This window comes from Loxodonta africana, chromosome 2, assembly GCF_030014295.1.
Source record: "Loxodonta africana isolate mLoxAfr1 chromosome 2, mLoxAfr1.hap2, whole genome shotgun sequence".
Lineage (NCBI taxonomy): Eukaryota > Metazoa > Chordata > Mammalia > Proboscidea > Elephantidae > Loxodonta > Loxodonta africana.
Window position 1 is genome coordinate 226254011 of NC_087343.1, and position 27864 is coordinate 226281874.

The 27864-nt window shown below is 47.4% G+C and overlaps 3 protein-coding genes across 5 annotated transcripts in view; 1 reads left to right on the forward strand and 2 right to left on the reverse strand.

Annotated features, from left to right (window-relative positions):
- Positions 1-27864, reverse strand: part of TSPEAR (thrombospondin type laminin G domain and EAR repeats) — a 211915-nt gene that overhangs the window by 87887 nt on the left and 96164 nt on the right. For both annotated transcript variants that reach the window (XM_010598699.3, XM_023559151.2), the window contains exon 2: positions 7355-7575. In XM_010598699.3, coding sequence (XP_010597001.2) covers positions 7355-7453 — 99 coding nt within the window. In that variant the 5' untranslated portion in view covers positions 7454-7575. The remainder of the gene's footprint in view (positions 1-7354; positions 7576-27864) is intronic.
- Positions 2757-3678, reverse strand: LOC104846766 (keratin-associated protein 10-12-like). Of its 2 annotated transcripts, XM_064279548.1 has the most exons (2): positions 3485-3678; positions 2757-3382 (listed from the first exon to the last, which is right to left on the reverse strand). In XM_064279548.1, exons 1-2 carry the CDS (start codon positions 3636-3638, stop codon positions 2766-2768), a joined length of 771 nt encoding a protein of 256 aa, XP_064135618.1. In that variant the 5' UTR covers positions 3639-3678; the 3' UTR covers positions 2757-2765. The 2 variants fall into 2 exon arrangements, with proteins under 2 accessions (XP_064135618.1, XP_064135617.1); XM_064279547.1 differs by having other exon boundaries at positions 2757-3678.
- Positions 21354-22496, forward strand: LOC100661854 (keratin-associated protein 10-3-like). Its single transcript, XM_023559174.2, has 3 exons — positions 21354-21831; positions 21886-22256; positions 22287-22496. The coding sequence occupies exons 1-3, from the start codon at positions 21660-21662 to the stop codon at positions 22494-22496; spliced, it is 753 nt and encodes a 250-aa protein (XP_023414942.2). The 5' UTR covers positions 21354-21659.

Sequence of the window (27864 nt, forward strand, 5' to 3'; positions counted from 1 at the left end):
ACTAAGGTGTGCCTGACCCAAGCCATGGTGTTTTCAATTGCCTCATATGCATGTGAAAGCTGGACAATGAATAAGGAAGACCAAAGAAGAATTGACACCTTTGAATTATGGTGTTGGTGGAGGATACTGAATATACCATGGACTGCCAAAAGAATGAACAAATCTGTCTTCAAAGAAGTACAACAAGAATGCTCACTAGAAGAGAGAATGGAGGCTTCATCTCATGTATTTTGGACATGTTATCAGAAGGGATCAGTCCCTGGAGAAGGACTTTGTGTTTGGTAAAGTAGAGGGCTAACAAAAAAGAGCAGGACCCTCAAAGAGACGGGTTGACACAGTGGCTGCAACAATGGGCTCAAGCATAGCAACAATTGTGAGGATGGCGCAGGACCGGGCAGTGTTTCACTCTGTTGTACATACGGTCGCTATGAGTTGCAACCAAATCGCTGGCACCTAGCAACAACAGTAGGGGTATAATTTGCATTATCCTAATGACTCATGATCTTGAGCATCTTTTCGTGTGCTTATTTGCCATCTATATCTCTTTTATGGCCATTTATTATATGGCAAAATACTAAATGCTGTGTGATCCCATGCATATGACATTTTGGAAAAGGTAATGCAATAGAGATGAAAAACCAGATCAGTGGTTGCCAGGGGCTGGAAAGGGGATGTAGATTGTCTACAAATGGGCAAGAGAGAACTTCCTGGAACGATGGAAGTAGTCCACTATCTTGATTGTGGTGGTGCCTACACAACCGTATACATTTGTCAAGCCTCATAGATTTGATACAAAAGGAGTAAAAACTTAGTATCTTATGTATTAAACAGACACTAATAAAAAAAAATTTTTTTTTTTTTTTTAATCTATAAGTAAAGCCTTCCTACAAAGACGACTCTAGGCACAAATACCTTCACCAGTGAACTCTCCCAAACAATTAGAAAAGAAACCACATATCAATCTTAAGCTTCTCAGTTTGTTTTACTAGGAAGGCAGACTTTTTTAGCCCTCAGGAGCTGAAGGCCTGAAGTATTTCCTTTTAGTAAGAGCTGCAGAGATGTGCTGTGTGATGCCCGTGAAGCCATGTGGGCATGGCCTGGCGGCGTGGAGGCCTGACAGGGAGAGGCCAGCCACAGGCTGAAGAGTGACCATGGACAGTGGGTGAAAGAAAGTTGTTAGGTGAAGAAGGACACACCTGGGTGGGAGGGAACCACCCACTCAGGACCGTACTACAGGGGCCCTGATGGGGTCCCCATTTTGTCTCCCACAGAATACTCTGGGTGCTGATGTTTGAAGCCCCCTAGAGCTACAGTGCTGAATTTGGAGTTGCAGAGGCAAAACACGAAGACAGAAAAGGCAAAGAAGGTGAGGTCATTGGTGTGTCCCAGCATCCAGAGGAGGTCCAGATCATTGGAGCTGAAAAGAATGCCACAAGCAAGAAACAGCCTGGTGTTCTAGAATGCCCTAAATCAGGGGAATTATAGTGTGAATTTTCCAGGATTCCATGTTCTCTGGCTCAGGGGCTGGCATGGCAGACTCAAGAACTAGGCTAAATGGAGGGAGAGGAATTCAAGATAGGAGTGTGAGGCCAGCAGCTTCCAGGTGGGTCTAAGCCCAGGTGGCTTTGAAATGATGCACCAGTCAGCACCAGGACTTCTGGCCTGAGATGGGCTCACAATAGTTTTGGCGGAGGCACACAGGGCAGCAGACCAGGGACACACAGGAGGAGGTGGGGGCACAGCAGGAGGAGGCCAGCTTGCACATGGAACAGCAGAGGGGGGACACGCAGCAGTAGGGTTTGCAACAGGAAGAGGTTCAGGAAGCGGGCTGGCAGCAGGTGGAGGCCTGGTAGGGGGACCCACAGCACATGGGCACACAATAGACAGGGGAAAGGCATGCAGCAAGCAGGCTGGTAAGGGAGGTGAAGCGGATGGGGGTTGGGGGCAGGGGTCCCAAGTCTGGGCTGGTAGATGCAGGCATGCACACAGAAGGGCAGTTCGGCTCCAGGACCCAGGGGTGGGCAGGATGTCCTGAGCCCCAGGCACAGGAAGGCACCATGCTGGGGATCCTCAGGTCTTGGTGAGCTATCAACCTCCCATATGGGAGCTGTGAGCAGCACCGGGGCCCAGGGAGCCCCCTGCGAGGTACCAGGCTCCTTCTGACTTAGGGTCTTGGCAGGTCTTGACACATTACATCGCCAAGCAGTTTTTCTGGGATGTGGCCAGAGGGCATATGAGGTCTACCAGCTCCAGCCACTGGCAAAAAATGTTCTGGGCAGAGCCCTGTCCCCTCAGCACCAGGGCCACCCTGCTCTCACCCTGTCTCCCTGTTACTGTCAAGCCCTTCTCCCCAAGTTTCCCACGACAGTGACCTTGGCAGGGTGGGGAGAGGTGGTCACCCCTGCCCGATGCTGTTGTCACCTGGATGAAGTTCAGACCAGGGCCCCAAAGTAGCTCTAGTCCTGAGGCCTCATCCATGCCCCCCATTCCCCGTTTTTCCAGATGGTCGAAAGAGGCCCTCGGAGAGGGAGGGAACTTAGTTTATTTGCTGGAAGACAAGTCATTCACGTGGAGCACTGAGGCAGGATTGAGAGGAGGACACTGGATGAGACCCAGAGCCACAGGGAATCTCCTAGGGGCCTGCAGACCCAGAAGAGCTAGCTGGAGGGTGGGGTGACTCTGGGGCAGGAAGAGAGCCCAGACTGGGCTCTGTGTCCAAGGAAGACAAGAGAAAGTCAGACTGGCTTTGGGTGATTGGTGCCAACTCAGCAGCAGGACTTCTGGCTGGAAGAGGGACCACAGCAGGCTGGGCAGGGGCACATGGGGCGGCAGAGCAGGGACACAGAGGAGGAGGTGGGGGCACAGCAGGAGGAGGTGGGCACACAGCAGGTGGGCCTGCACACAGGACAGCAGATGAGGGATACACTGGAAGAGGGTCTGCAGCAGGAGGGGCCACAGGGAGAGGGCTGGCAGCATGAGTGGGCTGAGCAGGGAGTGGCCTCACAGCACAAGGGCACACGGCACACAGGCTTGCAGCAGATAGGCTTGCAGCAGACGGGCACACAGCAGGCCTGCTGGCAGGGGGAGGGCATGCAGCATGTGGGCTGGCAGCTAGACTGCTGGCAGCCTGAGGGAGCTGGGCAGCAGGTGGTCTCACAGCTGATGGGCACACAGCAGACAGGCTTGCAGCAGACGGGCACGCAGCAGGCCTGCTGGCAGGGGGAGGGTGCGCAGCATGCGGGCTGGCAGCTAGACTGCTGGGAGCAGGAGGGTTCAAAGGAACTGATGCAGACTGATTGGCAAGGGCTGGACCCAAAGGCCATCTGGCAGCAGGGGCTGGACACACAGCTCATGGGTGTGCAGACAAGGGTCAGGCATGGGGCTGGGGTGCAGCAGGAGGACTGGCAGCAGGTGGGGGCACAGCAGGTGGATTGACAACAGGTGGACTGGCAGTAGGTGGGGGCACAGCAGGTGGACTGGCAGCAGGTGGGGGCACAGCAGGGGGGCTCACAGCAGCTCTCGGGACAGTCGTCCACCTCCCAGGAGGGGTCAGTGCAAGAGTCACAGGAACCAGGCTGGCAGACGCAGCTACCATAGCTCAGGTCGCTGGAGCAGACGGACATGGTGGATGCAGCCATGGTGGGGGTGAGGTGGAAGGTGAGCTGGGAAGAGGGTGTGAGTGAGTGTGTGTGTGAGTGTGTGAGGAGCTCTCAGCCTCCGGGGTTTTTATATCCCTCTGTGTTGTGTGTTGTTCCAACAGAGGCCCCCAAAGCCTTCCTTCCTGGCTGGTGCCAGAGCAGCTCTTGCTGTTGTTTTCATGGCACGTGTTCCTTGTTTGGATGCTGCTGGCCGTGAGGCTCCTGCCTGGGGTTGGATCATCCTAACCTGTGTTTGTCCCCGGGGGAAACCAGCAGAAATGCCTCAAGTGCATCAAAAAACATGTGAGACGCTGGTACAGCAGAAGAAGGTGATTTTTGAAGGGAAGCTCTCTGCCACTTCCCATGGGGTTTGCTGGTACACAGCCATATTCCCTTAGGGGGTGGAGTGTGGGGATGGGAGACAGAGACGTGTGTTCAGCCATGGACCGGTCTGACCACGCTCACCTGGCCTCATGCCAGACCTGCTCTGGGGGTGACGTTGCCATTTGTCCATGGAGTTGGAGGGCTGTGTCTGCCAGGTGAGCCCCAGGCAGCTGTGGGGGAACCCTGTCCTCCTGGGGCAGAGATCAGTGCAGGCGGGGAGGCAGGGATGCAGGCCCAGTGCGATAGGGATGCCACGAGGCGCAAACGCCTCCTGCTGTGGTGGCACTTAAGATTTTACGGAAACAGCACGCATGAGTGCTCACGCCTGCCTCTGTTCTAGCTCAAACAGTGCCTACGACGGCCCTCACGTGCCACTCAGAACACAGGACACGGTCTCCTCTGTCAGTGCCCCCTTCTCTCCCGCAGGCCAAAACGTCATTGGGAAGTGGTGGCCATGAGTGCAGCTCTTTATGTTATCACCTGGAACTGTCGCAGTAAAGCACAAACCACAGGTCTGGTCGTGCACGAGGCAGTGGGCATGGCTTTCTCACATCCTGTCCTCTGTACACACCTGTACAGCTGTGTAAGATGGCCCACTACCCAGCGTTGGTACTACACCTGTAGCCCAATACACACCCAGCACCTGGTATCGGGGGTTCCTCGTCCCTTCTCTCTGCAGCCAGCATTCTCAGCCTAGGCTGGGAAACAGCTCAGAAACAGCAGGGCCTCAGCAACACTGCAGCTGCGGACTCTGTAAGTCAACTCAGGGCTCCCCGAGGGTGTTCTAGGGCTGGGGGCTGCAGGCCTCAGGCCTTATTGTGCTCTGATGGGGTGGGACTGGGCACTCTACCTGTGGGTTTCATGGCAGAGGCAGCCTGGGGAACCACACCACTCCCAGGACTCTGTCAGCCCTTGTCAGGGTGAGGAGGAGGACCGGACTGGGGAGCTGTCCTGACCAGGGCTGGGCTGGCTCTAGGGCCTCCACTGGAGAGGTCCCTCCAAGTGACCCATGGCATCCACATGTCAGTGGGGAGTGGGGATGCTAGAGTGGTCCCATGCCAAGTCCTCTGCCACCCTTTGTCTCCTCCCCACATCCTGTTTTCCAGGCCTGGGCACCCCCCTGAGGCCCACCAAGGTGCTTACGCAGCTCTGGGCATTGTTTGGGTTTCTTCCTCTCCATTACCCCACCCAACTCGGCTTTGATCCTGCCATTTCTATTCCCTTTGCCTCCCATGGGCATTCCCTTCCTGCCACCTCCCATGGCCATGTATTTCTATTTGCCTGCTTGTTTGCATGCTGGTAGGAATGATGAGGTCTTCCTGGAGAATTGCTCTGAGAAGGACCTAGTAGGTCCTCAATGAAAAACAGAAAGAACAGAAGTTATGCTTCTGACCAACCCTCCTACCAAGAACAGCTGGAAAATGCAGATGACCATTTGAGAGCATTGGGGAGGGATCATGGCAACCAGGACCTAGTGGGGAAGGGATCCTGGAAGAGCAGGAAGTTCCCTGAGGCGATCCCAGCATTCTGCAGCGATGCATTTGCCAATTCCTACCTGCCCTGGGCTAAGAGACTAGAGTCCAAGCAGAAAGCTACAGGTTAGAGGTGGGAAGCTGTAGTCATCCAGGGTTGAGGAGACAAAAATTGGAGTTTAAGATCCACCAAAGAGGAGCAGCCTGGTGAACACCCCAGAATTACAGTTATTGTTAATAAATTATCATTAATTCCTAAGACCATCCCCTAGGAACATGGGTAAACAGGAAACAGATCAGCCCTCACAAACACCAAATCCTAACTTTGTATGAATTGACCTATTTTAGATTCAGACATTCTGCTGTTTTTGTGGCTCCCTGGAAGGAAGCAAATGTAACCCATTGCTGGAGGAAGGCAATATCAACACTATGCTCAAATAATCTCTGCAGCCTGCATATGATGTTGACATTCATAAAGCAAATAACAGAAGCAGTCTTTTAGAGGGTCCACGTGTTGGAGTTATCCATGTAATGGAGTAATTGCATCCAAATACTGGAGTCATGTTCAAGGAGATAGCTGAGAAGATGGAGAATTTAATCCGAGGACTGGAATTTACTTAAAAAGAATAAAATGAAAATAATAGAAATGAAATATATGATTGTTGAAATTGGAAACTCAGTAGTTGGGTTTGACAGCAGAGTAGATGGAGCAAGAGAAGAGAGCATTAGTGACCTGGGAGAAGTCAAAAGGGAACATCAGGACAGAACCATCACACTCGATGGAGAAAATCAACAAAGAGAATCACGATTCTGGGAAGAAGGACTTTCCTTTCTTGATCAATGATTCTGAGCTGAAAATATAAATTGATGTGTATTTTTTTAAGAAGGATTTGTTGCACATCTATTGTTATGGGTTAACTGGTGTTTCCCCCCAAAAGATAGGTTGAAGTCCTAGCCCCTGTTCCTGTGAACATGACCCTGTTCTTTGAAGACACTGTCAGTTAACATGAGGTCATACCGGAGTAGGGCAGGCCCTAATCCCACCCAAGTGGTGTCCATATAAGAAAAGGAGAATGGACACAGAGACGCTCACAGGGGGATGACAGCCATGTGATGATGTAGGCAGAGACTGGAGTGACGCAGCCACAGTCAAGGAGCGCCTGGAGCCATCAGGAGCTGAAACAGGTGGGAAAGATTCTCCCCAAAGTCTTCAGAGAGAGCATGGCCCTGCTGACACTCTGAATTTGGACTTCTGGCCCCAGAATTATGACAAAATACATTTCCGTTGTTTCAAACCACCCAGTTTGTAGAACTTTGTTATGGCAGCCCTAGAAACTAACATGCCTATGATGTGCTTTGCCCTAAGAACCACGGGGGGAATAGGGGTAAATGCCATTGGTCTTCACCTTCAAAGGAGCTTCCAGACTAGTGGGGAGAGGATGGCTATGGGGCATGTTAGCTAGATTTAGAATTGATGGGAATGAAAGTCACAGGTAAATGGTCCCAATAAAAAATGTATTTGTCATTTTAGTGTTTACATTTTCAGCCAAAGGATGTCTAGTCAAAATTCTAAGTACTAGACCTAGACTTTGACAGTTTATCACAGCAGAAAAAGTATCATTGCAGAAGTTACTAGTACAAATCCTCACCAGATGGTCACACAGACTCTACCTGCACACTTCCAGGGATGGGGACTTCAGTACCCATCAAGGCATTTGACTCTCAGTCCCAAAGACGTCCTAGGTGGCCCTGACCAACACATCAGCACAATCAGTTGAGTCCTTTGTATGCTTTGGTATTGAGAACATCCAAGAGGAAGATCAGGTCATTCTAACATGAAGAGTGAAAAATGTCACTGACCTTGGGTGGAAGATTGGGAACTTTCAAGGTTACCACGATGGAAAATTCTTCAGGGAAGAGGTCACACCCAGTGAAAATTCGTGATGCAGGGAAGCTCATGGCGTGGGGGGCGGCAGCTGAGAGTTGGAATCCTCGGGCACCCTGAGCCTGTATCACTCTGACTCCCCTTGCGGCACCTCTAGAGGGCACTCCTTCTGCCAGGATGTCCAGGGGGCGCAGATCTGTGAGGAGAAATCACAGACAGGTCATGACCAGCTAACAACCCAGATATCTTCCCTGAACCGTAGTAACCACGACAGCCATATGTGTGGGGCACCCCATATGGCAGGCTTCTGTCTCAGCACTGTGCGCCATCCTTGCCATAATCCCTGTGAACTGGGTGTCAATATGATCCTTGTTTTACAAAAATGAAGCCAGGCACCAAGAGTTAAAGAAATATCTGCCCCCGATCTCTGTGCCTGGTTTCTGTATGAGCCCAAAGGGTGCATTTGAGCCACAGAGGCACATTTGGTGTTGATGCTGTCTTCCAATTAACAACCAGACCCTATGCTGGATGCGGTATGGGGGACAGAGGGAGGGGACACATCCCAGTGCTGGCCCCAGGGAGCAGATGGTCCACAGGAAGAAAGGCTCACACAGGTAAAACATTTAGGGGGTGGAACATGCCACGCACATGCCTGTGCCCCTCTCCTCTAGGCCCCCGGGAGCTCACACACCTTCTTCTGGCCTCACTCTGTACCACGTGGCCCATGGATGGAGCTTTGGGTGGGTGCTGCTGGTAGATGGGGTGGATGAGGCATCAGTAGAGACCTGGAAGAGTCCTGGAATTGGGTGGTGCCGCCACCCTCCCCCTCCTTCCAGATATTTAAAGGAGACCAGATCTGCTTCTGGGAGGACTTCTTTGTTATAGTTCAAGGTCATAACCAACATAACTAATGGGCTGGCCTGGCCTCAGGAGAGTGCAGAGGATAAGAAGGGAAATGAGGGGCAGGAAGGGCATTAGTGAGAGAAGGGGGTTCTGGACCAGCCCAAGGATTGCTCCCTGGGCCCCAGTTGTTGAAAGGAACTGCCAGTTGAGCAGAGTCCAGGGATCATGCTGGACCCTCCAACCTGGCCACTATACCCATGACTGTGGCTTGGGGTAACTGACCGGGCCCATGTGAACTGGAATAGCTGTGCCTGGAGCTGGCTTCCTCAGGGCCAGTGGTCTGGCTAAGGGGCATCCTGCATCTGTGCATCTAGGGGACATGTACCCTGGGATGTGAGAGTTAGAAAAATGGAAGGACATATGTCAGAATGACTTCTGGGGAGGAGGCATTGTGAGGAGAGGGGTGAGAGCCTAATTTGTGATATTTTATTTTTTATAAGAATATATTATTATTTATGCAATTAAGATAAAAAAGTAAATTGTGAAGAGACGATCGTTTCTTCACAAGAACTTGTACCATAAGATAATCCACTGTGTGTAGCTGCAGCTGTGTATATGGAAAGGTTTGTATTCTCTAATGTAGCAAATATCAAGGCAGTTATCACCCTGTGAGGCAGCTGTTTGGGGGTGGAGGGGTCCAGATTGGCCCTAAGAAGGGTGCTTATGTCTTGGGGTTGGGGGACAAGGTCTGTGCCCTGGGAACCTGACACTGGACTAGCCTCGGGCTGGCTAAGGCCCCAGGACTGGACTCCAGGAGACCCTATCCATGGATCTGTCTCCTAGTTGAAGTCCACTAAAGGAAGAGTCTCTGGGTAAAATCTGTGCACCCTAAAATCCCCCACAAAAAAAAATCTCTGAGAGACACTGGGGTGCATGCAGCCCTATCCTCAGGGAATGCACATCCACCCAGTACTGAGAACATGCCTCTGGCTTGAGCCAGGGCCCAGCAATTATGGCCAATTAACAGCAAGGGTGCCAGCTCTGATGTTCTCCAGGGCTCTGCTGGAGGTGCTATGGATCCAGGACTAGGCTAATCCTAGTGGGAACCACTCCCTCCATTGTTCAGTTAAAATCTCCTCTTCCTGTGTCCATCCCTTGCCCAATCCTGCCCTTGCTGATGTAGGCAGGCTCTGCTTTGGCAAATACCTAGAACAGATGCATTCGTTTATTTTTCTGTGTTGCAGTTATATATAAAATGAAGATTTCTGAGGTTGGCCCCGTTAGATGAAGGAGTGAGCCCGGGACTGGGTTTATGAGAAAGTCAGCATTCTCTCAGTGTGTTCAGACACGTGTCAGTTATCCAATCCTGCAAATTTGTCCTAATTAATTCAACACACAATTATTAGCACCTGCTGCTTTCAAAGGAGAGACTGCGTATGCAAACAGACAACAGAGGACCAAACATGACAATAAAACACTGATTCACGACTTCTGCAGCAACCAGCCCTGGAAGCCAAACCACAACCTCCCCAGCAATTGGCCCAGAACACTCAGGACTTGGTCAGTTACCGCCAGCTTCCCTAATTTTTACCAGTCCCCCTGCTTCTGACTCAGGACCAACCGAAGAAAGCCAAACATCCACACAAGATCATACAGGTCACCTGCCCCCAGTCCTCAAGCCTCCCATGCCAACACCCTAACAGGGCACATCTGCACCTCCCCTTTTTTCATTATAAAGCTGTCCCACTGCCCAGCTGTCTTTGAGTCTCTGCCAAACTCAGGCAATGGAGGCCAACTCACTTGCTACAGCAGCTCTGAATAAACAGCCTCTGCTCGTTCTCATGTGTGTGTGGCGGGGGGGGGGGGGTGGGGGGGTCCTGCATTTATTCCACAAAGTGCTCTTGAAACTGTGGTCTTAGAAATAAATAGCTGTTGCTCTCAAGGTGCTCATAGCTTAGTAGAGAGGATGCGATAGGCACATCACAGATGAACTCAAAGCCAGGCTACACATATGGCCTTGAAGTAGATCCCAGAGAGTTTAACCCCTCTGATATTCTCTTTAAAATGGATAGTCAACTCAACAACAAAAAGACAAACAACCCAGTTATAAAATGGGCAAAGAGTGGGGACAGAAACTTCACCAAAGAGAGCATCCATGCGCCCAACAAACACATGAAAAGATGCTTATGATCATTAGCTATTAGACAGAAGCAAGTCAAAACTACAATGAGATACCACATCACCCTGGCTGAAATGGCACTGATTTAAAACAAACAAACAAACAGATAACAACAAATGTTAGTGAGGGCGTGGGAAGATTGAAACCCTTATCCATTGCTGGTGGGACTTAAAATTGTACAACCATTATGGAAAATGGTATGGCACTTCCTCAGAAAAGTAAAACTACACTATGCTCCAGTAATACCACTCCTAGGTATATACCCTAGAGACCTAATAGTAGTGACACAAACAGACATATGCACACCTATGTTCATTGTAGCATTATTCACAATAGAAAAAAAATGGAAAGAACCAAAGTGCCCATCGAAGGATGAATGGATAAGCAAAATGTGGTACATGCGTATAATGGAATACTACGTAACCTTAAAGAACCAGATGAGTTTGCGAAACATAACATGGATGGACCTGGAGGACAGAACACTAAGTGAAACAAGTGAAGCACAAGGACAAACGTTGTATGATTTCCCTTTTATAAGAAGACAAGAATATATATATACACCACTGTTTATTGGCTTATTGGTGATTATCAGGGAGAGGTGGGGGACGGTTGAGGAGGGAAGCATACTTTGGATAGTAGATAACTTGTTATTTTTGGTAATGGAAAGAGTGGCACCAAATGTGGATGTAGTGAGCACTGCACGACCAAAGTAAAGATGTTGCTGAGAAGCCTTAAGAGAAAAGGATGCCTGTACTAAAGAATTCGACATATATACTATGGCAACAACTCCAACAAAGACCAAAAAATGAGTGTATGATCATATATGGATGGGTATAGGTGCATAGGCATACAGGCAGATACAGGTGTATGCATAGGTGAGCACAGCTAGAAGTAGCTATTACAAAAACCAAACCCGTTGCCGTCGAGTGGATTCCTACTCATAATGACCCTATAGGACAGAGTAGAACTTCCCCACAGAGTTTCTAAGGAGTGCCTGGTGGATTTCAGCTGCCAAACTTTTGGTTAGCAGCTGTTGCACTTAAGCACTACGCCACCAGGGTTTACATAGTATCTAATGTACATGGAAATATGGACATACATATGTATATATATATATAGAGAGAGAGAGAGAGAGAGAGAGAGAGCACATATATACATATGTACAGATACTCCTCAGACAAAACCAAACACCTTTCAAAACTAGTTTTCAGGGCTTGAAGGCTTAGGACCATAGTCTCATGGGACAACTCAGTCAATTGGCATAATGCAGTTCACAAAGTTCATGTCCTGCATCCTAGTGAAGTGAGTAGTGTCTCGGGTGTTAAAGCTTTCAAGTGGCCATCTAAGATACAACTATTTGGCTCTACTCGTCAGGAACAAAAGAATAAGAGGTAACCAAAATCTCAGAGAAGAAACAAGCCTTCAAAGCTGATAGCCTATGGGAGCCAACATCTCACCTACCCCGAGACCAGAAGAATTAGATGGTGTTCGGCTACCACCACCGACCTTTCTGATTGGGGTTACAATAGATGGTCCTGGATAGAATGGAAGAAAATATAGAAGAAAACTTAAGTTCTTAAAAAAGGCCAGATTAACTGGACTAATTGAGATCAGAGGACACCCTGAGAATATTGCCCTGAGACACTCTTAAAACCTTTAACCAAAACTATCACCTAGGACCACCTTTTACTGAAATAGCAGGGTGGCACTCAAAATAAAGGATATTACCAGTAAGTACCTTATGCAGATGACACAACCTTGTTTGCTGAAAGTAAAGAGGGCTTGAAGCACTTACTGTTGAAGATCAAAGATCACAGCCTTCAGTATGGATTACACCTCAACATAAAGAAAACAAAATCCTCACAGCTGAACCAATAAGCAACATTATGATAAATGGAGAAGAGATTGAAGTTGTCACAGATTTCATTTTACTTGCATTCACAATCAACGTCCACGGAAGCAGCAGTCAAGAAATTAAATGATGCCTTGCATTGGGCAAATCTGCTGCAAAAGACCTTTTTAAAGTGTTAAAAAGCAAAGACATCACGTTGAGGATTAAGGTGCACCTGACCCACGCCTTGGTGTTTTCAATCACCTCATATGCATGTAAATGCTGGAAAATGAACAAGGAAGATCAAAGAAGAATTGATGCCTTTGAGTTGTGGTGTTGGCAAAGAATATTGAATATACCGTGGACTGCCAGAAGAATAAACAAATCTGTCTTGGAAGAAATACAGCCAGAATGCTCCTTAGAAGGGAGGAGGGACCAGTCCCTGGGGAAGGACATCATGCTTGGTAAAGTAGAGGGTCATCGCAAAAAAGGGAGACCCTCTATGAGATGGATTGACACCATGGCTGCAGCAATGGCCTGAAGTACAACAACGATCGTGAGGATGGTGTAGGATTGGACAGTCTTCTGTTCTGGTGTGCATAGGGTCCCTGTGAGTCAGAAATGACTCCGTGGCACCTAACAGAACAACAACACAGTGGTCTACCAAAAAACCAAAAATCAACATTCACTCTAAAGCAGAGATGAGAAGATAAGGGGGCAGAGAAACGGGAGCAGTGGAAACAGAACAAGCAGAACACAAAGAGAATGTTAACACATTGGGAAAAGAGTGATTCATGTCACTGAACAATTTGTGTGGAAATTATCAAATGGGAACCTAACTTACTGTGTCAACTTTCACCAAAAACACAATAAAATATAATTTTTTAAAAAATGGGATGATAGTAACTCTCCCAAGGAATAGCTTTTTGGTGACTCCCTCTCTGGAGCCCCCCAAGACTGAGGCTGCTCAGAAAGGGACCAGCTGCCCTCGCTTGATGCATAGCCCCGCAAATGGTTGGCCACACTTCAGACAGTCTCTGAGGGAGGCTCCTCCACTGGGCAGAAAGGAAGAAGGAAACAATAGATCAAACCCTCTTTACTCCATGGGTCTCATTTATTTAAATTTTTGTGCCTCCAGGGACCGGGGCAGATAATTATCAAGAATCTACGTGAGTTGTTTATCAGGGTTGCCCTATGGGACAGTGAGACTCACGGCAGCACAGCCGCAGTAACAAAGGAGTCCAGTCCTAGCCCCAAAGAGACGGATGGACCCACGGTGAGAACAGAGCAGAGAGCTCAGGCAGATCCACAGGTGAGCAGGAATCAAATAGAGCCCAGTCCCCCACCAATCAGTGGGAACGACAGGTGGATTAGTGGACGGTGGTGGGAAAACTGGGTCACCTTAGAGAGAAAATCAAAGCTGAATTCCTCCTCAACAGCACACACAGAAGTGGGCTCCAGGTGGGTGGGGGGATCTAAGGGTGTAGGTGAAGCTTGAATATAATGGGAGAAGCTAGGGGGATATCTTTGGGACAGGGTTGAAGATTTTCCCAAACTTCATAAACACAACCCATCAGAAAAAAGTTGATGAATTTGATGACATCAAAATAAGAGAAAGAATGGGCAAAGGACACGAACTGATAATTCACAGAAAACATACACAAACACGCACAGAGACACAGACACACAGAGAGACACATACATACACAGACGCACACACAAACACACACCGAAACATAGAGTCACACAGACACACGCAGACACATAGACATACACAGAGACACACAAAAACACAAAGAGATACATACACACAGAGAGAGACACACAGAAACACAGATGAACACACAGACACATAGACACTCACACAGACACAGACACATAGACACAAACACATACATAGACACACAGAAACACAGACAGACACATACACACACAAAGACATACACAGAAACACAGACACATAGATACACATGGACACATAGACACACACAGACACATAGAGACACACAGAAGCACTGAGATATATAGACACAGACACACGGATACACACAGACACACAGAGATACATAGATACACACAGAGACACACAGACACATGTACACACACACAGTTCTTTTTTTAACAGGACTCAGCCTCCCTCATGATAAGCACACGCACAGCAGAACTACATCGAGAGGACATCTCTCATTTTCAGATCAGCAAAAATCCTAAAGCTTGGTGTGGGTGTGAGCAAACAACTGCCCTCACATATTGCTGGTGGAAGTATTAAAAAGCACACACAATCCCCGTGGAAAGAACTCTGATCCAGTGTTAACCCAGCAATCCCATCGCTGAGAAGCTGTCTGCTAGTGCTGGGTGAGTTTGCAGTCTGTGCACCCTATAGCATTGTGTTAGTCACCTAGTGCTGCTATAACAGAAGTACCATACGTGGATGACCTTAACAAAGAGAAATTTATTCCCTCTGTCTAGTAGGTTACAAGTCCAAATTCAGGGCGCCGGCTCCAGGGAAAGGCTTTCTTTCTTGTCAGCTCTGTAGGAAGATTCCTTGTCATCAGTCTTTCCCCAAGATCAAGGAGTTTCTCAGGCTCAGGGACCTCAGGTCCAAAGGACGTGCTCTGCTCCTGGTGCTGCTTTCTTGGTGGTATTAGGTCCCCGTTTCTCTCTGCTCACTTCTCTCTTTTATGCGCCAAAAGAGATTGACTTAAGACACAACCTAATCTTGCAGACTGAGTCCTGCCTCATTAATATCATAGAGGTAGGATTTACAACACATAGAAGAATCATATCCAATGACAAAATGGTGGACAATCACACAGTACTGGGAATCATAGACTAGCCAAGTTGATATACACATTTTTGGGGGACATAATTCAATCCATGACAAGCATCATCTGTAACAGGGAACAAGCAGAAACAACTGAGTGTACATTTATTGGGAAATGATTGAATAAGCCCAGGTTTTTTTTTTTTTTATATAAACACCATGGAGTATTACACAGCTGTCAAAAATAGTAAGGAACCCCTTACGCATTGATAGGCAGACGCCTCCAAGACACGTTGCTGAATGAAAACGCTAGGTGTGTACAGCATACTACCTTTGAGGAAGAAAGGGGTGGGGAAGAGAAATACATACTTGGACGTGCTTGTATTTGCATAAGAGGTCCCTGGGTGCCGAAAATGATTTGCACTTGACTACTAACCTAAAGGTTCGTGATTCAAATGCACCCTGGGGTGCCACAGAAGAAAGGCCTGGAGATCTGCTTCCGTAAAGATTACAACTGAGAAAACCCCATAGTGCAGCTCTACTCTGCAACACACGGGCTGGACGTGAGCCGGAATCCATTCAACAGCAGCAGGCTTTGTATTTGCATAAAGAAACAGACAATTGATAAAAGGTGTGACCTATGGAGACAAGCAAGTGATTATATTTGGGGACAGAAATGAGAGTAGTGAGAATTATCAACATACACATTTTATATTACTTTGATTTTTGAACCCTATGAATAAATAACCTGTTCCAAAAACAAACAATAAAATACTAAAGCCAAGAGTAAAACAAACCCCAGCTTTACATGCTGGATGTTCTGGCCTTGCCCTACAACTTATTTGCCTGCTGGAGGGAAGGCCTCCAGGCTGGCTAAGCAGGCCTCCAGGTTAAGATCCCTTCGGCTGGCAGGAGACAGCTAGGGCTCACGTTACTCCAGGTGAGCAGGCCCTAGGGCGTCATATTGTGCCTCAGTCAGCTGACACAGGAAATGCCACCTGCAGAGCCCTGGATGAATCCACCCACTGGCCGCACTCCTGCTGGCTCAGCAAAACCTCTCTTTCCGCCTTTTCTGTGTGTTGTCCAAGAAGGGATCCAATCATCCCGCCTCCTCGGAAGACAGAAGGCTGTATGTGTTGACCAAGGACTGATGGCTAGCAGGGGCTGGCAGGGGGCTGGGAGGGGGCTGGCAGGGGGTTGGTGAGGGCTGGTAGGGGGCTAGGAGGGGGGCTGACTTGGGATGCCAGGGGACTGGAACCAGCTGGCAGGGGCTGGTAAAGGGCTAGAAGGGGCTGGTAAGGGGCTTGCAGGGGCTGGCCAGGGCTGGCAGGGGGCTGGAGGGCTAGCAGGGGCTGGCAAGAGCTAGTGAGGGATGATGAGGGCTGGCAGAGGCTGGTGAGGGCTGGGAAGGGGCTGGCAGGGGACTGGCAGGGGGCTGGTGGGGGCTGGTGAGGGCTGGTGAGGTCTAGTAGGGGGCTGGTGAGGGCTGGTGAGGGCTGTTGAGGGCTGGTGAGGGCTGATGAGTGCTGATGAGGGCTGGCAGGGGCTGGTGAGACCTGGCAGGAGGCAAGGAGGTTTAATTCTGAGGTTTTCAGGACAGATGCCCAGCTGCCCCGGGGGTCCCACCCACAGAATATGTCTCCATTCAAAATGCTTCCTCCAGTCCCATCTTTCCAGGAGCAGTGAGGCATGGAGGCAAAGTAGAAGGAAGCAGCCCTGCCCCCAGGGAACCTTGGCAATACAAACACAGCTCTCTCTGCCAGCAGTGCAGCGGCTTCCCCTGTTACTCTCTCTCACATCCTCCTGACGAGTGAAGACATGAGCAGTTGGTGACTCCGGCTCAGCTGGCAGCCTCAGGCCCCAGAACGTGGAAGCCCAGGTCATGATCCACACCTAGAGGTTTACCACCTTTAATTCAAATCAGGCATGAGTTTTCACCCACTGTTACCCTTCAAAGACACGTGCTGGGTCCAGGAACTATGGGATTAGAACTGGAAGGGACCTGGAGGCCAGCTCATTCAAAGCCTGTGTCACAGGCCAGGAAAGCAGCCAGGGAGGACCCCTGGGCACAGCTAACCAGAGGCAAGTTTCTAGTACTAAGAGCTTGTTGTTGTCGTTAGGTGCCGTCGAGTTGGTTCTAACTCATGGCAACCCTATGCACAACAGAACGAAACACTGCCCAGTCCTGTGACACCCTTACAATTGTTATGCTTGAGCCCATTGTTGCAGCCACTGTGTCAATCCACCTCGTTGAGAGTCTTCCTCTTTTCTGATGACCCTGTACTTTGCCAAGGATGATGTCCTTCTCCGGGGACTGATCCCTCCTGACAACATGTCCAGAGTATGTAAGACGCAGTCTCGCCATCCTTGCCTCTAAGGAGCATTCTGGCCGCACTTCTTCCAAGACACATTTGTTCGTTCTTTTGGCAGTCCATGGTATATTCAATATTCTTCGCCAACACCACAATTCAAAGGCGTCAGTTCTTCTTCAATCTTCCTTATTCATTGTCCAGCTTTCACATGCATGTGATGTGATTGAAAATACCATGGCTTGGGTCAGGCACACCTTAGTCTTCAGGGTGACATCTTTGCTCTTCAACACTTTGAAGAGGTCCTTTGCAGCAGATTAGTCCAATGCAATGAGTCTTTTGATTTCTTGACTGCTGCTTCCACGGGCGTTGATTGTGGATCTGAGTCAAATGAAATCCTTGACAACGTCAATCTTACATTGAAGAAAAAGAAAGGCACCTAGTCAGTAATCTACGCTTCAACTCCAAGAATCTAGGGGAGAAAAAGGAGCAAATGAAACCCACGGCAAATTAAAAAAAAAAAAACATTTTGCTGTCAAGTCGATTCTGACTCATAGCGACCCTCTAGGACAGAACTGCCCCACAGAGTTTCCGAGGAGCACCTGTTGGATTTGAACTGCCGACCTTTTGGTTAACAGCCATAGTGCTTAACCACTACGCCACCAGGGTTTCCGCAGCAAGCTAAAGGAGAGAAATACTAAAGATAAGGACAGAGATTAATATCACTGAAAACAGAAAAATTGAGAAAGTCAATGAAGCCAAATCTAGTTCTTTGGGGAGACCAATAAAATCGATAAACCCCTAACCAGACAGACCAAGAAAAAGAGAGAGGACACAGATCATCATCAGGGACAAAACAGAGACTATTAGCAAGCACTTTTCAGAAATCAAATGGTAAAGGAATTCTACAAGCAACAGCGTATCATTCGGAAAACTTAGACAACACATTAAATCCTTGAAAGACACAGCTACCAAAACTCAGTAAGGAAGAAATAGCAAACCAGAAAGTCCTATATTTATTAGAGAAAATGAATTCGGAGTTAAAAATTCTTCCAACAAAAAAACTCCAGGTCCAGATGTTCCACTGGCAAATCCATGAAACATTCCAAGAAGAAAAAATTGCCAATTCTGCATAATCTTTTCCAGAAAATAGAAAAGGAGGGTACATTTCCCAACTCTTTATGAGGGCAGCATTATCAAAACCAGGGAAAGGCTCTCCAAGAAAAGAAAACTATAAATCAATGTTCCTCATAAATACAGACACAAAAATCCTAAGCAAATTGAATCCACCAGTATATAAACAGGATAATATATCACAACCCTGTGGGGTCTATCCAGGAATTCAGTATTGGTTCAACATTCAAAAAACAATTAATGGGAGTACTTGGGGTCTCTCTGCATTATGCAACTTTTTGTGGATCCATTAATTATTTCAAAACAAAAAAATTGAAAAATGAATGCAATCCACTATAGCAGACTAAAAAGGAGAGAAAGAAAACTGTGTGACCATCCTAAGAGACAAATAAAAAGCATTCCACAAACCCCAACATCCATTCATGATCAAATATCTCAGCAATAGAAGGAAACTTTCTGAACTTGACAGAGCTAATCTAGAAAAAACTACAGCAAACGTGATCGTTAGGGGCAGCGGTGGTTCAGCGGTAGAATTCTTGCCTTCCATACGGAAGACCCGGGTTCAATACCCACCCAACGCACCTCAGGTGCTGAACAGGTTTCAGCAGAGCTTGCTAACGAAAAGAGACCAGGAAGAAAGACCTGGCGATCTACTTCTCAAAATCAGTCAAGGAAAACTGTATGGATTACAACGGCCTGATCTGCAACCGATCACGGAAATGGCACAGGACGGGGCAGTGCTTTGTCCATTGTGCATGGGCTTGCAGCTAACAACAACAACAACATGATCCTGAGTAGTGAAAGACTGAATGCTTTCCCCCTAAAATCAGGTATGTGTTAGTACACATGTGTATATTTCCTAGCTCTGTCCACCGACAGGGACTAGAAGCAATGACACCTCAGTTGCAATGAGCACACCCAGCACCTAGATCTTGGTTTCTAAAGCCATTCTTCAATAAAAGGAGCCGGGCTCCTTGGAGAAGTGGTTGATTCCAGGGATAGTGCAGGGAAAATACAGGATAACCTTGGAGTATCTATCAGTTGGACCAGAAAGGAAGAAAGTGCTCAAAAAGGGGCAGGAGATACTTGCATGTCAAAAGGGCGCAGAGGCAAAATGAAAGAGTTCCCACTGGCCAAATTTGTAACAACCTGAGCAACAAAATAACGATAATATTGGATCATAACTCAAATAATAAAATAAATATTCTTTTAGCCTGTACTGAAATAAATCAATAATGGAACAAACAAGTAAACAGGAAAGATGAGACAACTCTTCCTTACAGAAGAATTTCGGTTAATAAATATAGATGGAATGAGGAAATAAAAAATCACTGTTAGAATACCACAGTAATAATCACTGTATGAAAGATCCCCCAGTGGATGCGAAAATTACTGGACAAGCATTTAAGCAGAAACAGGACATTTGCACGGCCTCAGTGTCTCTCCTTCCAAATATTATTAACTACAAAAGGAAAAATGGTAACTTTACCGTGGAAAGTCCCTGTACGCATAACCTTAGCCAAGTGATCCAGGTTAAGCTGACAAGGCATATCACTTCCGTGGGAATCTTCCCCAAAGTACAATAACTGCACCCTAAAGCTCAACTGCTAACCTAAAGGTTGGCAGTTCAAACCCACCCAGTGGTCCTACAAAAGGAAGGCCTGGAGATCTGCTTCTGGTAAGATTACAGCCAAGACAACCTTATGGTGTAGTTTTACTCCACAACACACTGGGTCACCAGGCCTCAGAATCAACGCCACAGCGAGTAACAACAACGACAAATCATGAGAAAGCAACAAACAAATCTAAATTGGGGACCGTTCTACAAAATAACTGATCACTACTTTCAAAAGTGTCAAGGTCCTAAAAGACAGGGAAAGACTGAACAACTGTCACCGACTGGAGGAGACAAAGGAGACCCGACAATCAATGGGATGGGATTCCAGACAGGATCTTGGAACAGAAAAAGGATGTTAGTGGGAAACTGGTGAAATCCGAGTAAAGGGTGTCCTTCAGTTAATATAATATGTTATTGTTGTTCGATACTGTCCAGCTGGCCCCCAACTCAGGGAGACCTCATGCACAATAGAAAGAAATGACGCCCGGTCCTGCACCATCCCCATAATCGGCTCAGGTTGGACTACAGTAATCCATAGGGTTTCTATTGGCTGATTTTCAGAAGCAGATTGCCAGGCCTTTCTTCCGTCTTAGTCTGGAAGCTCTGTTCAGCATCATAGCAACACGCATGTCTCCATTGACAGATGGTTACACTTGAGGTGCATTGGTCAGGAATCAAACCTGGGTCTCCCGCATGGGAGACGAGAATCCTACCACTGGACCACCACTGTGATCTCAGTAGTAATGCACTGATGTTAGCTTCTTAGATTTGATCATTGATTGACAGTTAGGAAAGATGTTGCAACATTAGAGGAAGCTGTGTGAAGGGCATATGTGAAGTCTCTGTACTCTTTCTACAGCCCTTCTGTAAAATAAGTCTTAAAGTGGTCTCGTGGGCTCAAGCCATTCCTGGACAAGATGTGGGCTGCCACACTCCCCACAAAGCGGGGCTACGTGTTTCCTGTCCTTTTCCTGCTCTGGACAGCGCCCACGAGAAATGAGACATGCCCAACTCCTCTTCCTATCCCAGCTTTCGGCACCGGGTCGCTCCTGAGTAGGTCCTGCGGCAAAATCATGACCCATGTTATCTTTGTTTAGAAACCCAATAAACCTCATTCTTTCGCCTTTCCAGTCACAGAGGCACAAGACCTTGCTCAGGAGCTCTAGAGACCAGGAGTCAGCACAGCACCCCTGCACTGCACCCCAGATGCTCGGCCCTGGGAAGGGCTGGGGTCGGGGACCAGCACACTCACAGACAATGCGGGTCTCACCTTAGCCTGAAAAATGTCCTGTTAGAGCACAAACAAGGTAACCTATATTCCACCCCAATTTTCCTCTACGAGACTAAAACAAGTCAAGATGCTCCAAGCAAATTACGAGCCGAGAAACAACTACTGGAAAACTAAAACAGAAGCTGTTTATTTTCCGGGGACTGGCTCAGACAACCAGGAAGTGGAAGGCGTCGGGGAGCCTCTGTTGAGACAACACGCACCGGGGGAGGGATATAAAAGCCCCACAGCCCAGAGCTCCTCACACGCTCACACCCTCACTCACTTACTCACTCACGCCCTCCTCTAAGTTCACCTTCCACCTCACCCCCACCATGGCTGCATCCACCATGTCCGTTTGCTCCAGTGATCTGAGCTATGGCAGCCGCGTCTGCCAGCCTGGTTCCTGTGAGTCTTGCACTGACCCCTCCTGGGAGGTGGACGACTGTCCTGAGAGCTGCTGTGAGCCCCCCTGCTGTGCCCCCACCTGCTGCCAATCTACATGCTGTGCCCCTACCTGTTGCCAGTCCTCCTGCTGTGTCCCTACCTGCTGCACCACAGGCCCCTGCCTGACCCTCATCTGCACCCCCATGAGCTGTGTGTCCAGCCCCTGCTGTCAGGTAGCCTGTGGGTCCAGCTCCTGCCAGTCAGTCTGTACCAGCTCCTGTGAACCCTCCTGCTGCCAGCAGTCCAGCTGCCAACCTGCATGCTGCACACCCTCCGCCTGCCAGCAGGCCTGCTGCGTGCCCATCTGCTGCAAGCCCCCCTGCTGTGAGGCTATCAACTGCCCAGCCCCCTCGTGCTGCCAGCCCTCTCCCTGTGCCCCCTCCTGCTGCAGACCCTCCTCCAGTGTGTCCCTCATCTGCCGCCCCGTGTGCAAGCCTACCTGCTGTGTGCCCACCTCCTCCTGCTGTGCCCCCACCTCCTCCTGCGTGTCCCTGCTCTGCTGCCCTGTGTGCAAGCCTGCCTGCTGCATGTCCACCTCCTCCTGCTGCCAGCCCAGCTGCTGCCGCCCAGCTTCCTGCATATCCCTGGTCTGCCGCCCTGTGTGTGCCCGCCTAGCCTGCTGTGGCTCTGCCTTGGCCCAGAAGTCCTGCTGCCGACCCAGTGTGGCCCCTGCCACCGGCCAGCTGGGTTCCAGGTCCTACCTGGAAGCTGAGTGCACGTCCTGAGTGGCTCTAGCACTTTGGCCTTTTGTAGGGCTTCAGCCATCTGCTGCTGAGCTAAAGTATGTGGAACAGCTAAACACCCACTCTGGATATTGCAGCCTCAGCGAGTCCCAGAAATTGCCATGCTGGTGGACTCTCCTCTTGTCTCCTGTCTCCCCGCAAAGGCCTCTCATGAGTCTCACCTCAGCCTCACCCCAAGGGGTCTCTGTCCTCCTCTGCTCAATGACTCCGGCCCTCTCTGTGTGCACTCAAGCAAACCGGTCAATAAACTCTCCCTGACTCCAAGGATGGTATTGGGGCTCCATGTTGGTTATTGTTATTTGTTCCTCTGTCTGACAGCAGACTCACTTTTCCTTTCTTTGCCCACAACACTCTTGCAATCCTAAAGGACCCTGGTGCGGTCCTGGGCCCGGTGGCATGTGGCTCCCAGCTATCAGGACTGGGCAGCCAAGAGCATGGGGTGGGCTTTGCAGCCCTTTGGCCATTTCAGGACCACCTTGGGTTTATCCCCAACCCTCCTGCCATAAGTGCCATCATTCATTTGTTGTGTGCCATTGAGTCGATTGATGACTAAGGTCCGCCTGAGCTAAGCCATGCACAGTCTTTTCAATTGCCTTATATGCATGCAAAAGCTGGACAATGGAAAAGGAAGACAGAAGAAGCGTTGATTCATTTGCATTGTGGTGTGGACTGCCAGAAGAACAGACAAATGTGTCTTGAACAATCAGAATGCTCCTTGGAAGCAAGAATGGCGAGACTTCTTCTTGCTTACTTTGGACACGTCATCAGGAAAGACCGGTCTCTAGCGAAGTAGAGGGTCAGTGAAAATGAGGGAAATCCTCCATGAGCTAGAATGACACGGTGGCTGCAACTATGGGTTCAAACATACCAAAGATTGTGAGGATGGCACAGGACGTGGCAATGTTGTATTCCGTTGTACATAAGTAAGATCGCTATGAGTCAGAGAGACTCGTTGGCAGCTAACAACAAAATCAGAGTAGTAGTTATTTTTTTAGGTATTTAAAAAGATTGGCAATAATGGCAGAGAACAAACGCATTATCATTATAATGATCATATGCGACCCAAATGCATTGGCCGGGACATAAAGACACTGTGATGATTCCTGGATATTTAAGAAATCTGAAAGAAGCGTGTTGGTAATAACAATATGTGTTATAGATTAAATCGTGTCCCCAAAACATGTGTTGACATCCTAAACCCTGTACCTGTAAATACGACTCTGTTTGGAAACTGGGAGGTTTCTTTTGTTATGTTAATGAGGTCATACCTGTGTAGAGTGGATTCTAAGTCTAATCATTTCTGAGTGATGTCTTATAAAAAGAGCAGAATAGACACAGAAACACACACAGAGGAAACAGGAAGACAGACAATGGAGACAGATGCATCTATAAGCCAAAGGTTGCTGTCAGCTACTAGAAGCTGATATAAACAAGGAGGGACCTCCTCTGAGATCCACACTCTGAATTCAGACTTCTAGCCTCCTGAACCGTGAGAAAATAAATTTATGTTCTTTAAAGCCACCCACTTGTGGTATTTCTGTTACAGCAGCAACAATGTTTTGGAGTCAGTGGAGGAAGTGCTGACTAGTTTCAATTATTATAAAATCAAAAAGGATCCCAGCACAAAAGTGTCTGAGCATTGCCCAGGAGCTTGGCTACAGTAGAGGTTGTATGCAATGGGCTCCAGGTTGATTGAGAATGTTCATCACACAACATAGTTTGTGTGCACATGGCTTCCAGTATCATGGCTCAGTGTGCTGACTGCAACACATGGGACCAGAAAGTAACAAATAACTCCAGAGAATAAGAATTCTGGAGAAGGTTCATTATCATCTTCAGAGGAGATGGCCATTCCTGGTCAAAGTGCTTGTTGTATTTACCAAAGCCAACTCTGGGATATAAAAGAAATTTTCCAGAGGCTGGATAGAGTGACATGGCCCAATAAGATAGCCAATGTGGTCATGACGTTCCACTGGCAATTTCGTTTGAACTGCCATTTTATGAAGACTTGTTTCACAAAAATGAAGACTTCTTAGCGGTGTTTCATTTGATAAATGATAGTATTTTGATTTCCAACTTAATTAACAAAAATACAAAGGTTAGAGACTCAGGGACAAAAATATCATGTGACTCCAAGCCCATTGCTGCTGAGTCGATTACAACTCATAGTGACCCTATAGAATAGAGTAGAACCGTCCTACAGAGTTTCCAAGGAGCTCCTGGTAGATTTGAGCTGCCAGCCTATCATACGACTAGAGGCCATATTTACCTTCTAGAATAATTGGTGATGGTCAGCAGGTACAGGTAAGAGTGGCCCATAGGATAATAACTTGGGAATCTCTGGCCCATTCACTCCCCCAAGATCTGAGCAAAGGGCAGACCCAGTGCTCCTTCATTGCCTGAATAACTCCTTTATCTACCATTGCCCTCAATCTGTATAGTCCGTTATCACCAAGTCAAGCATCCACCTAGCTTGTTTTTGAACTCTTGAGTGTCTCATCTTATTGCTACAGACATGTCCTAACTGCAATATATTTAACCTGGAGAATTTTTCACGTTCATAACTGGGTATCCCCTTCAGCAACTCTGATGGTTAAGGTTGTGTGTCAACTAGGCTGGACCATGATTTTCAGTGGTTTGGCAGTTATGATGTAGTTTGGCAATTGAGTAATGATGTAATCACCTCCATGATGAGATCTGTTATAATCATACCCATGATGAGATCTGTTATGAGCAACCAATCAGCTGAAAGGGAGTTCCTTGGAGGTGTGGCCTGCATCCAATATATATGGAGTTTCTGGCAAAGCTTGTTTGCTGTCTTTTGCTCTGCTGTGGATCCTATATTCGGCTCATCATCATCTGACCTCTGGTTCTTGGGACTTGAGCTAGCGGCCTGCCGTCTTATCTGACTACCTTGGGTTCATTAGCCCCCGCAGCCTGTGAGCCAGAAGCCTGCCGTATAACCTGCTGATCTTGGATTCACCAGCACCTGCAGCTACATGAGTCAGGAGAAGCCTCCAGCCTAATGCCTAAACCATGGACTTGGGACTTTCCAGTCTTTACAACTGCATGGGCCATTTTCTTGATATAAGTCTTAATCTCTCTCTGTATATATATATATATATATATATATATATATATATATATATATATATATATATATATATATATATATACATATATGTGTATGTGTGTGTGTATATACACATATATAAAACCAAACACCATACTCAATGCCGTCAAGTTGATTCTGACTCATAGTGGCCCTATATGACAGAGAAGAACTGCCTCATAGGGTTTCCAAGGAGCAGCTGGTGAATTTGAACTGCCGACCTTTTGGTTATATATATGTGTGTGTGTGTATGTGTGTACATATATATATATATCAGTCACAGGGGTTAAGTGATATGGCTGCTAACCAAAAGGCCAACAGTTTGAGTATATGTATGCTTCACTGGTTTTGCTTCTTTAGAGAACCCAGTCTAAGACAGCATCTCATAGAATGGTTTCAAACCAACTCTATACATGTTCTACTTCTCCCTGTTAACACCCTCGATTCATTAACTCATTAGAAATTACCAGCAATGACTGGATTACAAGCCCATGTGTCTTCCTTGGCCACTCATAACCACAGAATCCTGAGCTCTGCCTCTGGTTTTGTCTGAATCACTCTGTAGATGGGCCCCTCAACTGGGACAAGACACATTTACCATGGGTCTGTGAAAAGAGGACACCACCAAGATTTGGTGGAATATGGGGCTGGAGGGTATTTCTCATGGAGCCCAGACACCCAGAGGAATTAGGCGGAGGTTTCTCACATTTCTCTAGGACTCTCTGTCAGATTTACCAGGAGGATGCTCACTATATGGGCCAGTCCTAGGGCAGTAAGTATGTCTCAGGTTGGGCATGAATTTAGTTAGGGCATTTCCCAGAGGAGAAAGAGGCAGACTAAGTCTCAGAGCCAAAGGAAGATCTTCAGTAATCAAAGAAGAAATCAAAGGACTGGACGGGAAGAGAAACAGAATTTCTCAAAATCAAGGGTGAGAATATGCTGCAGATCATGATGGACCTCACTAGACCTCCCACCTTAAATAACTAGAAAATGGGACAAAGCATATGAAATTACTGTTCTCATATACTGGAAAACTGATGGTGCAGTTGATCCTTGATCAACTCTGTGATTCTCTGTGATCCCTGAGGGAAGGGAAACAAATGAAGTGAACCCTATGATTGCTGCAGCTTACTGCCTGAGAGCGTTTTCAGGCTGAAGCACAGAGAAAGGAAGCCAAATAGCGTGGTGCTCTTACTGAGCCGAGGAGATAAAGATCAGAATCCAAAGAGCCTGACACAGATGGAATTTGAGAGCTCAAGGTTCCTTGGGGTCCATTGCTGAATACTAAACCACTCACACAGAGCACAAAACTCCATGAGACTGGGCAAAAAACAATCAAGAGGCTTAAGGTGAACAATTCCCAGAACTTACACAAGGCTGGGATGCATTTGAGTTCCAAACAACCAGAGTGGAGAGACCTTGCTGATTACCAGAGGATCCCAGAAGAGGTATATTTTAATAGTAATGCTAAATTTGCCCTATAGTAAAGACTTCTCTAGATCTGCCCTAGCAAAACTTAAAAACAAGCATGGAAGCATTGGAGGGATCAAGCTGGTTCACAGGTAGCATCATTGCCAGCCAGTACAAAGGCCAGCACTCTTTTTTTAAAAAAGGAAGCAAAGTACAACATTTAACAATATGACATTCACAAAGGCCAGCATTCTATGAAAAATTACTAGACGCATGAACGAGAGGAAAAAATAATCTACAATTAAGAGACAAAACAGTTAATAGAAACAAACAGAAATGACAGAGATGATAGAATTAGCAGATAAGAATATTAAAACAACTATTATAAATATGTTCAAGGATCTAAAAGAGATAAGAACATAATGAGAAAAGAAATGGAAGATATAAAAGAGAAACAAATGTAATTCCAAGGGCTAAAAAATATAACATCAACAATTACAAAAAAAATTAAAAAAAGAATTTAAAAGTAGATGCTGCAGAAAAAAAGGTCAGTGAACTTAAAGACATAGTTGTAGAAACTACCCAAACCAAAACACAGTAAGAAAAAAGATTGAAAAAAATCAACAAAGCCTCAGTGTCCTGGGAAACCATATCAAGTGATCTAACATACATATAATTGGAGTACAGAGGAAAAGGGGGGGGGGTGGGCAACAGAAAAAAGATTTAAAGAAATAATGGCCAAATATTTTCCAAATTTTATGAAATCAACAAACATATAAAAGACTTGAAAAACACTGTGAACCAGCCTGACCTACCTGACATTTATTA